The following is a 17,376-nucleotide window of genomic DNA, read 5'->3' as shown; positions in this document are numbered from 1 at the left end:
TGTGAGGATGATGAATTATAAAACTCATTTGAAAAAATTATAATAATTAGATGAAATAAATTGAGAGAAATTATAAAAACAAACTAAGCTTATCTCCTTGATGTCCAAATAAACGACCCTAATTTTTTAATTTAGAAATTCATCATCAATCTTTAGAAATCTCTCTTTGGAAACCTCAAACTCGGACAAAAATCTCATTCTCTCTATATAATTCTGGACTTTGTGATGATGATGCTTGCTGACTAACAAGGAATAGCAAGGAACAAGTCTCAGCTCTTGGTGTCAAAAGTATGCAAACATAACGGCCATGGAATAAAGGTGATTAGTGCTTGAACAAAATATCATGTCGTGGAGCTTCAAGATCTCGGCCACTCTCTCTGTATTTGTTTTGTTTGTCTTTTATCGCTCACCATCTGTTTGATACGTTGTCTGCGAGCTTTGAGTGGGGTTTTCTCTTTCTTTCTTTCTTTCTTTTCTATTCACCACCTGCTGCCGAGTTTTCGTAAGATTATGAATGGTGAACCAAGTTGGAGAATTGATGAATTCATCTGTGATGCATTAGAGTAAGTAGCAAATGGAGTCGGCCGGTGAGCCAAGGCTGGGTGGTGAAGTGATTTTCTGAGAATGGAAGAGAGAGGACGTTTATGAGAAATACTTTGGTGCATCTCTTGTTTTGGGAGAACAGTATCAAGCCGGCGTGTTACTTTCTCGTTGGAAGGTATAAAACAATATTTTGCACTCCATCCAGACCGAAGATGCTCCCTTTTTCTTTCATGTGAATCATAAATGTGAGGAAGAGAATAAGAGCTCAACCTGGTGTTTGTCTGTGGGAATTGTCTTTTGATTGTTAATTGTTGCAAATGGAAGTCGTAGCAACGACAACCCCTTCCTCAAAAATAGAGATGTACTTGTCCTCCTACTCTTGCCGAAACAGCAACCATAACAACAGCAATGGCAGCAGCCTCAGCATCGTCAGTTTAGGCGAGCATTCTTCTTCCAAGCCTCCATTACTACTTCAGATTCGATTGCCTCGACGCAGCCCCAAGCAACGTACGCATTTCATTGGTGGCGAAACTGAATCTTCAAAACCTATCGAACTTCCTCGAAACAATTATGATATCAGCCAAAGTTGGAGGAAAATTAGGAACGCCATCTGCATTGCCGCTACTCCCACCCCCTCGTGCACGACCTCCGACGTTTTGCTTTTGATGGATTGTCTTCACCTTCCTGTACCCATTGATATTTATGCTTCTCTTGTCCAGGAATGCACTCTCTCCTCCGACTCCACTAGAGCCGCCGAGTTGCATCAGCACATCTCCCGGAGTGGCCTCAAAGTTCCTTTGCCTTTGCTTAATCGGCTTCTTCTCATGCACGTATCGTGTGGCTTTTTGGACACTGCCCGTCAGTTGTTTGACCGAATGACCCTTAGGGACTTCATCTCTTGGGCCACCATGATCGTTGGTTATGCGAACAATACCCACTATGACGAAGCTATAAGTTTGTTTGTGAAAATGCAATATCAACTCAGTATGTTGGAATACCCCACATGGATAATTGCGTGTGTTCTCGAGGCATGCGTATACACTATCGATCTGGATCTAGGAAAGCAACTTCATGGATGCTTATACAAGTTGGGTATGGCTAATCATGATTCATTTATCACCAGTTCCTTAATCCAATTCTACGGAAAACTCAAGTGCATAGAAGGCGCTGAATCTGTCTTTAATCAACTCTCACGTCACAACACATTGACATGGACGGCCAGAATCATCAGCAGCTGTACAGAGGAGCGTTTTGGTAATGTTTTTAGTTACTTTAAAGAGATGGGAAGGGCAGGAATAAAGAAAAGCACCTTTACGTTTTCCAGTATTCTCAGGGCATGTGCCAGGATTGACGATGATGGACGCAGTGGCCGACAGGTGCATGCCAATGCCATCAAGATTGGGTTGGATACAGATACTTATGTGCAGTGCGGGCTGGTTGACATGTACGGAAGAAGTGGACTACTGAAAGATGCAAAATTGGTGTTTGAGGTGATTGATGACAAGGGAAATGTTGCATGCTGGAATGCAATGGTTACAGCGTGCATTCGGAATGGCTTCTACATGGAAGCCATTAAGTTGCTGTATGAGATGAAGGCAACTGGAATGCAGCCTCAAGAGTCTATCGTCAATGAAGTGAGGATGGCATGTAGTAATGACAGAATCTCTTTGAACCAAGCCCCGAAAATGGGTATCGGGTTCGAAATCGGAGAAGGACGGTTTCAATAAATCAAGCAATTTAACAAATTGAATCAGGCGATCCATAACAATTCCCGTATAAGTTATTTCAATGTTAGTAAAAATATATATATTTATATAATACAATTTAAGTCTTTAAAATTATGTATAAAAGAGTTTATAATATAAATTCATTGACTAGTTCTACTAAGAACATGATATGAATCTAAATAATTTCAGTAAACATGTAATTCATATATTAACCTAAATTGTCCTAACTTTTTTATCTCAACATTCTCGTCTATGAAGAAGCTATAATAAGCACATAGCAATGGCAATGCTTTGTGCACAATCAAGTTTTTATGTTCAATTAAATAAAATAAATAACTTCACGTTTATACTCTTCTTATTATATGCAAGTATAAAAAAGTTAACTAGAATTGGCTTAAATCGAATAAGCGAAGCAGTTTAATAAAGTATTCAAAAAATACAGAATAGGAAATTCAATGCAGAATTGCTCAACCTTTCAAAAGACTTGCTTGATCAAGCTGGGAAGTAATGCAAAATTGGAGACCACTGAAGAAGTGTTTATAATGAATCAGGAATAAAGAGAGAAGCCAGCATTTCTGAGCTACAACTTTTTTTATTGCCAGTAAACCACTCTCTACCCCGCCTAAATCATTTACAAGATCTTTCTAATATCGTTTATCCATCATGTCAAAGTCTCTTTTCATTTATATATATCATTTGGATCAGCCAACCAATGCCCAGCAAAAATACCATTTTTATTAGTGTTGGAACACGAAAACCATCCATTCTATCAAGCAATATCTGTGTACCTCTCTATCCTAATCAAGGTTTACTTAGATTTGTTAAGATGTCTTTTTTAGATGATATTCAAGGTTCAATTGGGTACGATAAGGTGCCGAGAAAGCTCATCAACTTCTAACACAACAAATAACAGAACACTTCTTCCAGTACATATCATTTGCAACATCAAAAAGTAATGGAAATTATCTTCTATTAGGTTGTCAAGACAATGCATGAAACAGCAGAAAATGTGGGATGGTCAGCCCTTCCGACTCCCCAAGAGGAGATACAAAATTCCAAAATTTTCCCATGTTTCATACTTGGCAACCTAATGAAATATCATTTCAAAATGCTTGGTTCCTCTAGACAAGAAGAAACCTTGCCAATTCAATAGGAAAAACTATGGAATTGTTAGCCCATAAATCACGAAACCAACACAAGCACCGCGACAACACAATTGACATCATTTTTCCCGTTCCTCAACTGGTGAAATACAAGAATTGATGTGATAAAAACCAAGTATAATATAGATTCACTCGACTGATGTCATACCAAAACTGGGGAATAGCCAGCACATTATAGAACACATTAAACTGGCATCAATAGACAACATGGCCTTAGAACTCATTTTAACCAACTGCCAATATGGCAAAGGACCTTCTTTCATTGTTCAACATAACTCAGGCTGAGATCCCACTGCTCACATTGATGCCCTTCAATTTTGTGAAGGAGAACTGCATATGAACAAAAATCCCAGTTATGTCTGGGTGCCGTAACAAGTGTGCTTATAACTTGCAGTTGAAAGTGTGAGATATAAAGCACTAACCTGTTCATAATTATGTCAATCATCCAGGTAATAATAGGACCCAGCAGATTTCTGCTCCCTGTCCTTGGTTGAGTCCAGTTTGTTGATTCTTGGGCGGAAGTTTGTTGGATCCCTTCTAAATGTGATATCCAGATGCTGAATGCAATGCAAAGTGATACATAAATGAGAGTTTTAGTGAACCGGCAGAGACAAGGAGCAGCAGCAGAAGAGATTTTATTATTTTATTACTCTTTGGCTAAAATTTAGGATTTCAATTACAGCAAACATTGAATACCACAATATAACCAAAATACCAGAGAGAGAGAGAGAGAGAAGATTGTGACACTTACGGATAAGAAGAGATTCATCCCAGTCAACAATGACTGGGGAGAATTGGCAGTACAATCGATTGAGGGCTTCCCTTCGTACACAATAACTCTGTCTGCCAGATAAGTTGCCATTATAAAATCATGCTCAACCACAAAAGCAGTTTTCTTTGCATGAAGAATAAACCTCTTTATGACTTTCGAAGCAACTATACGCTGCTCAGAATCAAGATATGCACTTGGTTCATCTATCAGATAAATATCTGCAGGCTGCATTAAGTCAAGTAACACATGAGAACTACTTCAAATAATCATGGTAAACACAACTTATTGGACAGTCAATATAATGCAAGAGCGTCCAAGAATAAATTACAAATTCTAGTGCGAAACCACTCGCAATATTTACATGGTTTACTGGACAACAAATCCCAACAAACAACTACAACAAGGCACTCACACCACAATATGAATGATTTTACCTTCCCAAGGCATAGACATAATGCAACTCTTTGCAGCTCTCCACCAGAAAGATTCACAACTTCTTGATCCATTAATTGTTCAATAAGAAGAGGCTTCATCACATCAGATACAAACTGAGGATGCATGTATGAATCGCGTATTTTTTGATGTAGCAAGTGCCTGACAGTGGATGGAAATTTCGGACTGATCTTCTGGGGTTTGTAGGAAACATTAAACTCAGGTATCTCCACATCAGAACCTTCTACAGAATCAGGTTTCAGTAAACCGGCCTGCAGTTTAGCCAATATGATCCCTCTTCTTAAGAAGCAGGCTATCTATAATAACATAAACAGCTGAAGATGACAAAGAACACAAAAATGATTAAAAGAAACAATACCAGCATTCGGATAAACGTTGTTTTTCCGGTCCCATTTTCACCCAGCATCACAATGATCTGAGAATCAGTAAATTCACCCTCAACAACATGAAGCCTGAAATTTCCTTGAGTTTTGGTCATAGTGGGATATTTATATCGTGCATATGTCTCAATTTCCTCAGCACTTTCCTGTGGTGTCTCAGCAACCTAGAGCAGGCAACAAAGTAAATAAAAGGGTACAGCTAAACTCAAAGGCCCTAAATTGACAAAACTAACAGATCACCTTAAAGGTAAGAGATTCATCCCGAAACCGTAAATTTTCTGTTGGAACAAATCCTGCCAAGAAGATATTGATTCCTTCCCTGACTGAGAATGGAAGGGTTACAACTCCATATGCTCCCGGTTTCCCATATAAACAGCAAATGAAGTCTGATAAGTAATCCAGAACACTAAGATCATGCTCCACAACAATTACATAGCTGAAATCAAAAGTACAAACGGTGTGATTAGCCTTCTTAGAAGTCTTGAATGGTAATACAAACAAGAAAAGCATTTGAAGACTAAGAACAGAAGGCTGGAGAAACCAAAACCTATGAGGCCTGAGCAAAGATCGGACAACTTGAGCAGCTTTTAGCCTCTGTTTCACATCAAGATAACTTGAAGGTTCATCAAACATGTATATCTCGGCATTCTGTACAGCAACAACAGCAATGGCAAATCTTTGAAGCTCTCCTCCAGATAAATCCCCCACATTACGATCTATAACCTGGTTCAGCTCAAGATCATTGCAAAGTTCTGACTTCATGTCCCTCTCATCCTTTTGATCCAGCACCTGCCCTACATTGCCTTGAACTGCTTTCGGAATGTGATCAACATACTGGGGCTTTATAATAGCCTAATAAAAAGAATATTCATTCTCTTAGAGAGAATTGTTAAACAAAGGTCTTTTAATAGTTAACCACAAGACAACTCAATGACCAATCTAGCACACCATTTTAAATTCAGAAATAAACTAATAAATGACATTCCATGCTTGATTTTGTATTTAAGCGGCTGAACTTATTCTCATTATTACCACTTCCTGTGCACAAAAATATATAAATATTTTGTAGCTTTATGAAGTCCAAGGGCTTGATATTGCAAGTGAACGTGTAAAGAATTAATTGGGCCAATTCAACCATCTCATTAAACAAAAAAACAAATAGTTTCCCATCTCAATTAAGGCAAGGAGCAGCTGAAATTTCAATAAATTGTGAATTCCAAGTATGTAAATTCCAACAAAACTCGGCATCCACATTCCACAAATAGTTCAATAAGAGCTGATAAACTGTTTTATGTTTTTTTTTTTTTCGGGGGGGAGAAGGAAAAATACACTGATATATGCTAAAATATTTTGCATGGATATTAAAAGGTTAAAGAACGAACTCCACTTGCATTAGCGGTCCAGGATTTTGTGCACAGATGGTTCAAACCTGGAGAAAATGGAGGGTGAGGTGGGATGGCTGCCAGAATAATACTAATTCACCTTACTTTAATTGATCTTTCACAAATACAAGAATGCATATAACTGACCCCCAATAGTTTTTGAGGATCCATAACTGACCTCAATTTAATAGGTACTCATGCTGAGCTCAGTTGAGAAATAGAAAGTTCAGGAATTACTTATTAGCCCCTTTGAATTTGTGTAAACTTAGAATAATATGCACAACAATTATCATCTCTAAGCATAAGTCAAAACTTAAGAGCAATTTAAACTAAAAGGCCACTCCAACTAGATCCTACAAAGCTGTCAGAATGCAAAGCATGGCAAGACAAATCGGTACACCTTTTACTTTTTCAATCTCCAGCCCTGGAGCTGCTTACACACAAAGAAAGGAGGTTGAGTGTGGTACAATTCCCCTATTTATTAATAGCAGGTCGAGCTGAGCTCGCACATGACGGCCTCCGCTTTCGGCTCTTTTAATGTCAGCCTTTCTAGAGAAATTTTTTTTTTTAATCGATAAACAAAATTTTATTAACCATAAGAATAGGCATAAGCCCAAGTATATGAGACATATACAAGAGCATTGCGTAAGCATGCTAGTTCAGTGATACAAGAAATTCATGAAAACTCACTCCATTGAAATCAATTATAACATAGAAGTATGTCAAGCACAACTTTATAGGGATTAGACAATTGTACACAATGTATAGACAGTTTTTGGGGGATCAATCTGCATGGACTATTAAAAGCAACCAAGATCGCACTTAAACATAGAAGCAGCATAGAGACACCTTAGTGTTATAAACAAATAAAATATTTAAGACCTTCTGAATTTATTTTCTTGTACAAAGACCAACATGATAACTAAATAGTAAGATAGTTCAAAAAATACTAAAATGCTTCCTCATTCAAGAAGGCTGGTTATACATGTAAAAGAACAGGTCAGAATAAAAACGTCACACCTTCAAATCATCTTCAAGAATACGAGTGAAGTAGTTTTGCAGCTCTGATCCTCTGAAGTATGTCAAGATTTCCTGCCAGTCTGGAGGATTCTGAAAGAAAAAAATGTCATATAGTAACCATTGCAAATGCATCAAGACACATTTAAGGAAATAAGCATAGAGAGTATTACATTGAAACGACCCAGGTTTGGTTTCAATTTTCCAGCCAAAACTTTAAGGGCGGTAGACTTTCCAATGCCATTAGTTCCAACCAGGCCAAGAACTTGCCCAGGTCTTGGGACTGGTAACCTGTTAATATAATGGAGTGATATCTAAAACAACAGAAAAGGAAATCCACCATTTTGCAGGAAAAACAGTGGAAAACTAACCTATGCAATTTAAAAGTGTTAGGGCCATAGCGATGGGTTGTATCCTTGGCCAGATCTTTCGGCAAGTTGATGATCTGAATAGCTTCAAATGGGCATTTCTGTATCAATAGATCACTTAGTTGCATCAAATACATCCTCGCAAACACGATTAAACAAGAGAATAAACACAAAAAGGTTTTCAACTCCATTTTACATACCTTAACACAGATACCACATCCAATACACAATTCCTCAGAGATGAAAGCAATCTTAGAAGTAGGGGCAACCTCGATACAAAGTTTACCTGCAGATATAGGGCAAAGCAGGTAAGAAAGCTAATTTGTTTAACCGCATATTCATTTTTTCTCTTTTTTCTCTCTCTTTATCTCTACTTGTGTTGTTCTAGACCTTCCCTTGGGCCTATTCACTCATTCAACTTGATCTTCCTTCCATGTTGGTGCAATCATCAAGCGCAGCATTCCCATTTCAGCAAATTTCATCTCATGAACATATTCTTTTTTAGTCCAAAGTCCTATGGGATTGGAGGTCATAGAAATCCAAAAGTTTGGAGGATGGTTCCCATATGCTTAATGTGGTGTATTCGCAAGAACACATTCAAATATTAAGACTGCCCAAAATGTTTTTTTTTATAAGACTGCCCAAAATGCAATTATTAAGATCCCAAAGAGCAAGTAATTCCATTATTTCTCTTCAAAAGGTGAAGGAAGTAGGTTGTTCAAGTTTAAGCCGGAAGTCCTGAGTTCGAAATTCTGCATTCACACTCTTGGGGCCATTGGACTAAGGAGATTTTCCCTTAAATTACACCAAGTGTACTTGTGAGAAACTCCTTGCCGATGATCTGTGCAACCCCGGATTAGTTGGGACTTTTGTCCCGGATGATCTGTGCCGATGATCTGCGAAGATCTACGGATTGCTAATAAAAAAAAAATGTTTATGGATTTTAAGTGTACTTCATCTGCTGCATAAGCTGACTTAGCCTCTCGCCCTGGTTCCATGTTCTTCAACTGGTTGTCTGGCCTAGTTCAATGCAGTCCAGGAAACGCAAATTTAGAGAAATATGGGGTCCTGGGATGACAGATTAGATAAGTCCAGTACTATATTTATGTATTGTATCTAAAAATTTGATGAGCTACTGGTTTGGTAGCAATCCGTAGATCTTCGCAGTTCTGACAAAATCTGTTCAATACAAAATGTTGGCTTACCAGTTCTGGTTATTGAAATCATTCAAAATCTGTTCGATACAAAATGCCGGCTTGACCCTTCAGTTATAAACTGTTCAGGAATAACCAACAAAAAGTCATACTACAATCAATTTGAAATTTATTTTTATTTTTTTTTTGGATTGACACCGGGTGTCCAGGAACAGCATTCCAACTAATCCTGGGGTGCACAGGCCATCGGCAAGGAGTTTCCTGCAAGTGCACCCAGGTAATTCAATCCGATGGCCCCTAGAGATTGTTTGCACCCAAGGGGATTTGAACCTTAGACATAGGGGGGTTTGAACCTTTGTCATGTATGAAATTTAATCATACATGACAAAGAACACAACGCCAACAACTAGTTATATAGATCGATAAACCGTTTTAATTAATACTTCAAACGGGTTCTTCATTTAAATGAACTCAATTGAGGTTAAAAAATAAAAATAAACTCAATTGATTCACAGTAAATTTACTATCAATAATTCGCAAATAAGAAAATGAACTGATTTAGAAAGAATTAAAGCAAATCATCAAAACTCGATCTGGGCCAACCACATAGAAATTTAAAAAAAAAAAAAATCATTGAAATTAATAGCGTACCGGTTTTGACAACAGGGCAGCTCTTCTTGCATTCCTGGCGGCACTTTTTGGGTTTGCACCTGTCGGAGCTCACAATAGCTATACGCGTCAACCGCTCTGCCATCGTCCTATCCCAATTTCCCCCTCTCTTTTTTTCACCTTAAAAGATAGATACACAATAACCACGAAAAATGAAATAAATCTAAAAAAAAATTTGGAACAATTTGAGTGAGAGATTGGAACCAATGATACCTTCTTTCTTTCCTTGATTTGCCGAAAAGTAGAGAGGCAGAAAGAAAGAAAGACGCGTACAGGAAATATTTCGTGCTAATAAGCAAGCGTAATGCTCACGCGCAGACACAACTAGGGTTTCCTTCCTCTCTTGTCCAGCTCCAAAAATGGAACCAAGCCCACCACTCCACTTGTTTTTTATTTATTTTTCATGTCCAGGTAACAAATATAAATATTTTTTAAATTTTTTTATTTAAAAGTCATGCTACAGCCCTTGCTGAAGTGTAGTATTATTTTAGGAAAATGCTATATCTTCTGTTGGGAGTAGAGATTAATAGTTATATTTTTTATGTGTTTTTTTTAAAATTATTTTTTATATAAATTTTTTTAATAATTTTAAATATTTAAAAAAATATTAGAATATTATTAAAAAATATTTTCTTAATCACGAAGTAAAATAAAAAATTATATTTTTATAATTTATGATTTTTTATTTTACTTCGTGATTAAGAAATCCTTTTTTAATGATTTTTTTTTTACTTCCTAATTAAGGAAGTGTTTTTAATGATGTTCTAAATTTATTTTATTTTTTTAAAAATATTTTTTATAATATTTTATTTTACTTCATGATTAAGAAAGTATATTTTAATATTTTTTTTTTTACTTTATGATTAAGAAAGTATTTTCTTAACGATGTTTTAAATTTATTTTTTTTAAAATATTTTAAAATAATAAAAGATCTATATAAAAAATTACTTAAAAAATTTTAAGTAAAAATACTTTCTTAAGAAAATACTTTCTTAAAATATTATTAAGAAAATACTTTCTTAATCAGAAAGTAAAACAATATATATTAAAAAATACTTTCTTAATCACGAAATAAATTAAAAAATTATAAAAAATATTTTTTATAATTTTTTATTTTACTTCATGATTAAGAAAGTATTTTTTAATAATATTATAATTTTTTTTAAATATTTAAAATGGAGATGCTACAGCCTCAGCTGGGAGCTCCCATTGGGCTTAGCTTGTACTTTTCTATATATATTTTTTAATTTATTTTTTATATAGATTTTTTTTACACTTTTAAATATTTTTAAACTATATAATAAATTTAAAATATCATTAAAAACCATTCCTTAATCAGAAAGTAAAAAAATAAATCATTAAAAAATACTTCCTTAATCAGGAAATAGAATAAAAATTATTTTTTATTCTATTTCGTGATTAAAAAAGTATTTTTTAATAATATTATAATTTTTATTTTATTTTTTAAAGTATTTAAAATTATTAAAAATATCTATATAAAAAAAATTAAAAAAAATAGATAAAAAAATGCTACAGCCTAGCGGGAGCCCCCAGTGGGGCATGTAGCATTTTCCTTATTTTATATGTGTTTCGTTTAAAATATTTTTTATATAGATCTTTTAATATTTTTAAATATTTTTAAAAAATAAAATAAATTTAAAACATCATTACGAAAATATTTTCTTAATACAAAAGTAAGAAAAACAAATATTAAAAAATACTTTCTTAATCACGAAGTAAAATAAAAAAGTATTAAATATTTTTTAAAAATAAAATAAATTTAAACACTTCCTTAATCAAAAATTAAAAAAACAAATCATTAAAAAATACTTCCTTAATCACGAAATATAATAAAAATACTTTGTGATTAAGAAAATATTTTTTAATAATATTGTAATTTTTATTTTATTTTTTAAAAATATTTAAAATTATTAAAAATATCTATATAAAAAAAACTAAAAAAAATATATGTAAAAAAACACTAGAGCCCAGCGGGAGCCCCCAGCGGTGCATCTAGCATTTTCCTTTATTTAATTATTATAATTATTTCAAATTTTAAAACAGAGATAAAAGAAATACTATTTTTTAAATTTCAAAACAAAAATTATATTAAAAATTATATTCTAATAATATTTTCCCTTTATAATATTTTAATTCAATTTTTTCTCACTCTCACTTCCCAAAACTTGATAAAAAATCTTAACTTAAATTATTTTAATACTATTCACAAACAATTTTACTACTATTTACAGAATTTTCATTTCATCTCATTTTTCAAACATCTAAGAGTGAAAAAGTTTTAGTCCGGATCAAAAAAACCAACCGGATCGAAATTGTGAGTTGTCGATTTCGGTCCCACAGATGGTGGACGGAATTAGTATATATATTTTTAAAATATTTTTATATGTATTTTATTATTTTATATAATAGTTATATAAGTTAATTATTTAATTTTCATCTAATCTAGTGTCATTGACAATATAAAATGTTAAATAATATATATTATCAATTAATAATGTATCGTAAATTATATGATAATATATGTAGTAGATATATAATACATTCATACATATTATACTATTTACACTTAATTTAAGTAATTAAGTAATTTTTTTTTAAATACTTAGTTGCAAGCAAATATGAATAATCTATGTAAAATGAAATTATTTGATATTCATTAACCATATATAAAATGATAGAATTTTAATTTTTAATATAAGACATTATTAATAATTATGCATACTAAAGTCTAAGCAGTAGTAACTATCAACATCATAAACTTACAAAAAAAATATATCAACACCATAAACATAATTATTGTTAAATATTTTTTTAATGAGTTAATTACGTAATCCGCATTAATAATTCACTTAATTTTAATTTTAGTAATTTAAATATAGTTTTTATTAAATTTTTTTAAAAAGATAAAATAAAATAACAAAATAATTGGGTTAGACCAACTGGACCAATAGCTAACAGTCCACTCCGACCCACTAGGGGTGATCGGTCCGGTTCAATCCGAGAAAATGATGGACCTTCGATCCATTATCCCCCAGACCAGACTGATTTACAACCCTATAAACATCCCCTAAATAATATAAGGCTTGAAAGAGAAACAACCTTATTGAGAGAACTTGAATCATTTAAGACCTCGTTTAGTTACGTAAATTAGATAGGATGGGATTAGAAATCTGTGGATAATAATTAGATAGTTTGTGAATATTAGTAAAATAATTTGAATAAAGATATTTTATGGGATTTTGAAAAAATGGGGAGAAAAAAATTGAATAAAAATATTATAATGTTAAAATATTGTTAGATTATAAATTTGTAATATTATTTTTATTTTGAGATTTCAAAAAGTTGAATTGTTTTTTGTGTTTGGTTTTGAAATTTGAAATTTTTTTATTGATTAGTTATTGATTAGATAAAAAAATTGAAAAGTGGAAAATTTAAAATTGAAAAATATTTATATTTGGATGTTGATATGAGATGAGATAAATTGATATTAAAATTAATAGTTGAATAAAATATTTTTATAATATTATTTTGTTTTTATATTTAAAAAAGTTGAATTGTTTATTTTATTTTATATAAAAATTTAAGAAAATTATAATAATTAAATGAGATAAGATGAAATGAATTAAAAAGAATTGAGAAAACAAACTAGGCCTTAATATGATTATAACTAGAATCATAAAGAAAGATATGCGTGTATCATTAATTTTTACAAATTAAAAAGACGACATATAATAATTGTGTGAAAAGAATTTGATATCAATAAATCTCCTATATTAATAAATGTTAAACCGAAAAAATGATAGAATATAATTGTCTCCTTTTTGCATGGGTGAATGCGACGCATAAAGAATCACATTCAAAGAAGCCAACTCACTAAAAGAGCAACTACACGACACCTATAGCGGTAGCCAGAGGTACGTGTGAGGGGGAAAAATACCGATAGTCTATAAAATTAAGATTCAACCTACTAAGTCATTATTAAAGATAAAAAAGAGGACCAGGAAAAAATAAGAAGAAACATGAATAAGACATGAGGGCTGTAAATGTCAGGGGAATAGGGAGATAAGAGAGTATTCGAGCTGTAAAGTAGCAGAGAGTCAAAAGAAGAAATAAGAGTGTTCACGCAAGAGAGATATGTCAACTCATGGCAAGCTGGCATGTACAGTAGGGGTCAGGCAAGCCTATAAAAGGAGAGGTCCAGACAACATAGAAAGAGAGGATTTTAGTGATTAGAGACTGATAAAATAGAGAGATCGAGACGATGAACAGACAAATCAATAGAGAATCAATGGAAATATATTGAGGAAGAGCTACAACCTTCTCTGTACAATGAGACATGAAGATCCATGAGTGATTATAAATAGATATATATATTATATTGGAGACTTCCCTCCACAAATCCCGTGGACGTAGGCATATTGCCGAACCACGTAAATCTTGTGTCATTTCTCTTTACTTTTCTACCGCCATAGACGTATGAACCACCACCGTACAGTTGCACTAGAACACTGTCGGGTGCTTCAAATAATTCACATCGTATACCAGAAGTGTGAAGTTGTCTAGACCCGCGAAACATGACATCAACAGTACGTACTCCCTCTCGATATCGTCTTAGACCTCTTTTGTGTGTGTGCGCGCGCGGGGGTGTTTTTCCTTTTCAGCCTAGGCTGGTTTTTCCTCAGCAAATCAGTAGCTTTATTAGTTTTGTATGGTTATAATTTATATAAAAATTATACATAATGCCGGATTCGATTGAATGGTGTCGAGGGGCTGAGTTGGATTGATGCTCTATAAGGGTTGTGTAAAAAATCATGCATGACATCAGTTTGATAAAATGTCAAAGTGGTCAGACAAATCTTAGAAGCTACTTACTGTTGTGCTTATTTTCAATGTTGCTTGCCAAGCATACATATTCTGCAGGTAAGAAAAGTACACAGCTTTATAGTGTTAGTTTTAATTTGAAGATTAATGTTCCTTTGCTAAGACATATATACGAGCAAGGGAACATTTTCAACCAAGTGAAGTCTAGTTTAGACTTGTTTTTTAAGTAATTCATGGATATTGTTAGCTACTGAGTGATCCTAAGCTTGAAATGAGAGTCCAGCTATTCATAGTTCACCAGCTTCATTGTGCCATCTAGTTTCTAGTGTGCTTAAATTCATGGGTATATATTATTGCCTCCACACAAGCAAAATATCATTCCTCAATTAATTTTTTGAACTGTTTTAGCCTTCTTTTAATATTTTTGGGTTATAGTTTCATTCATTTAATTGGCACTGTTTTTAATTATTAATGAAGGAATCAAGCATCTATATGGAATGAAGTTGATTCATGTTCAATTCCTTGAACACGTCTCACACGTAAAGAGGTGTCATAATTGATATTTTAACAAGGGGATTATGTTCAGGTTCCGGAGGCCATCTTCCAAGCTGTCAAGAAAGGGATTTTGGGTTCACTACTGAGATGTCGAGGGCAAATCCAAGATTTGTGTGGACGAAAGATGAATATATATATATATATATTTTTTATAAAGACAGCGACAACAATGGCATGTTACCTATAGCAGGGATGTCAGCAACTTTCACAAAAATGGACTTTTGTGACTAATTTATTGCAACTAAAAGACTTTTCGTAACCAATTTTAGTTGCAAATAATCATTTCGCTGGAATTAACTGGTCGCAAATAAACAGTTTTCTTGTGGTGTGCACGCATAATGGCAATATCTCTGGTGCAGTTTTGCAGATGCAGAGAGAACGTTCTCTCTTACTTTAAATTTCTTTTGTATAACTACTTATATATTTATATATATAATTAAAAATTTAAAAAAAATCTGTTGTATAAATTATTTTTGTTGGAGGGATACGTAACTTTCGATACAAAAAACTTGTAACACATCATATTAGGATCTCTCTAAATCTCAAATTGGATTGTCCAATTTATAAACATATTGACAAAACATGTGGCTCTATAATATTTAATGTTGCTCCTATGAGATTCTTGAGTGGCATTAGATGGACATGAATCCTTTATACTAGGTTTGTGCAGGAAAACCACCTGAACAACTCTCCCACCTCAAACCAATCCAATAAAAGTGAGTTTACTTATACGTCAGGTTGGTTGGGCTGCAGCGTTGAGGAATTGTACTGGTTGCAAGTTGGCTGAGCAGTTTATAGTGGGTTGCTTGGGTTGGTATTTTGTACCTGCTGTCTAAATGGCTTATGACTAGTGAGATTGTTTTCTTCATTTATAGTAACTTTGTTCATGCTTGTACAAAAGAAAAGATAACTTTGTACATCCTTTTGTTTTGGAATAAGATTATCGTAAGTTTTTTTCCCCAAATAACTAATCCAAATCCAAACAGATGAAAAAGCAATCACTTTCTCTGAAGAAGCATTCATTCCTTGACAAGGTTGATGTCCTGATCAAGGTGAAAAAGATGTAATTGGAGTGATACGATGAGACAATAAACCAATAGACCATGAGTGTAGTCCCCTTCTTGAGCAGATATTAGTTGGCTCTTTCTTATGTAATTGGATATTTGATACCTTTATGTTATTTTGTTTGAAAAAAACTTAAAATCGGATTTGGTGTTAAAGTGTATTTTACACCCTCCACTACGAGGGATATGTTATGTGAAGATTGAAGAATACCGAGATTAACGGCTGGAATAAAGGAAGTAGAATGAAATGGGGCGTTTGAGAGAATTAATAAAATGACGTGCTGAAGGTTAAATGAAATGACGCGTTTCATGGGGAAGAGGGGAACATAATGAGTGTGTTTTATGTGTTGTAGTATGCGTTTTACTTTGATTAGAATGGTGCATTTAGATTGTATCGTGTATATAAGAATGCATTGTGTAAATGGAAGGCAACAAAGTGTTTGTCAGTGATTTTCATGCGGACGTTCAAAGTTCCTCGAAAACTCTCATCAAGAATTGAAGTGAATATTTTTTATTTCATCCATTCTCTTTCTTGAGCATTCTTTGGCATTTTCCCATACTTTCCTTTTCTTTCTTGGTTGTCCCTTACAAGTTGGTGTTAGAGAGGACCGATCCTCTAATGGCAAAAACTAGAGTACCAGCAACTTTAAGATCACAACAAGAAAGCGTGCAGAGACAACAATAAGTGGTCTAGAAGCAGTTGGAAGATCGTCAGCAGGCCATTTATGGAATTACTGAAAGGTTAGACCAGTTAACTGATATGATTATATCTTTAGTAGAAAATAGACAATCCTCTTCTGTTAATGTTGAAGTAAGAGATTCGAGAGTTTTTGGACATGATGATAGAAACTTTGTCCCTAAGAGAGTATGATTGGAATTTCCACATTTTGATGGAAATAATCCAACTGGGTTGGTTTTCAAAGCCACCCAGTACTTTGAGTTTAACCAAACTCCTCCTAGCCATAGACTTTTGTTAGCATCCTACCACATGGAAGGGGAAGCACTTGTGTGGTATCAAGATGCCCTTAATGGCGGCTAGTTTTTGAATTGGGATTCTTTTGTAAGATGTTTGCAAGTAAGATTTGGGTCATCTGCTTATGATGACCCAATGGAAGCATTAACTCACCTAAAACAAGCTTCATCTGTGTCCATCTATAAAGCACAATTTGAAGCGTTGTCTAATAGGCTAAATGCTCTATCTGAAAGACATAAACTTAGTTGTTTCTTGTCTGGACTGAAGGAAGGATGAAATTAGGCTTCTTGTTAGGATGCTTAATCCAATTAACC

The 17,376-nt window shown here is 33.7% G+C and overlaps 2 protein-coding genes across 3 annotated transcripts; one reads left to right on the top strand and one right to left on the bottom strand.

Annotated features, from left to right (window-relative positions):
- The first annotated feature begins 902 nt into the window (after positions 1 to 902).
- On the top strand, positions 903 to 2,270 carry LOC108991583 (pentatricopeptide repeat-containing protein At1g31790-like). Its single transcript, XM_035693858.1, has one exon. It carries the CDS (start codon positions 903 to 905, stop codon positions 2,268 to 2,270), a length of 1,368 nt encoding a protein of 455 aa, XP_035549751.1.
- A 953-nt stretch (positions 2,271 to 3,223) lies between these two features.
- Positions 3,224 to 10,002, bottom strand: LOC108991570 (ABC transporter E family member 2). 2 transcript variants are annotated; one of them, XM_035694186.1, is made up of 14 exons: positions 9,842 to 9,888; positions 9,611 to 9,748; positions 9,011 to 9,080; positions 8,006 to 8,091; positions 7,809 to 7,906; positions 7,611 to 7,728; positions 7,441 to 7,530; positions 5,586 to 5,890; positions 5,279 to 5,474; positions 5,017 to 5,202; positions 4,640 to 4,909; positions 4,185 to 4,430; positions 3,856 to 3,990; positions 3,395 to 3,763 (listed from the first exon to the last, which is right to left on the bottom strand). In XM_035694186.1, exons 3-13 carry the CDS (start codon positions 9,030 to 9,032, stop codon positions 3,871 to 3,873), a joined length of 1,737 nt encoding a protein of 578 aa, XP_035550079.1. In that variant the 5' UTR covers positions 9,033 to 9,080; positions 9,611 to 9,748; positions 9,842 to 9,888; the 3' UTR covers positions 3,395 to 3,763; positions 3,856 to 3,870. The 2 variants fall into 2 exon arrangements, with proteins under 2 accessions (XP_018821428.1, XP_035550079.1); XM_018965883.2 differs by lacking the exon at positions 9,011 to 9,080 and having other exon boundaries at positions 3,224 to 3,763; positions 9,842 to 10,002.
- Positions 10,003 to 17,376: the final 7,374 nt, after the last annotated feature.

This window comes from Juglans regia, chromosome 9 (assembly GCF_001411555.2).
Source record: "Juglans regia cultivar Chandler chromosome 9, Walnut 2.0, whole genome shotgun sequence".
Classification (NCBI taxonomy): domain Eukaryota; kingdom Viridiplantae; phylum Streptophyta; class Magnoliopsida; order Fagales; family Juglandaceae; genus Juglans; species Juglans regia.
Note: the sequence above shows the minus strand (reverse complement) of the source record. Positions and strands in the feature narration are given on the sequence as shown.

Bases quoted from the DNA above. Each gene is read 5' to 3' on its own strand.
- LOC108991583 (XM_035693858.1), top strand. From the start codon at position 903: ATGTACTTGTCCTCCTACTCTTGCCGAAACAGCAACCATAACAACAGC.
- LOC108991570 (XM_018965883.2), bottom strand. From the start codon at position 9,713: ATGGCAGAGCGGTTGACGCGTATAGCTATTGTGAGCTCCGACAGGTGC. The intron at 8,092-9,610 runs GTACGCTATTAA...CTATATCTGCAG, and splicing joins CTGCCCTGTTGTCAAAACCG to GTAAACTTTGTATCGAGGTT. The intron at 7,729-7,808 runs GTTAGTTTTCCA...TTATATTAACAG, and splicing joins AACACTTTTAAATTGCATAG to GTTACCAGTCCCAAGACCTG.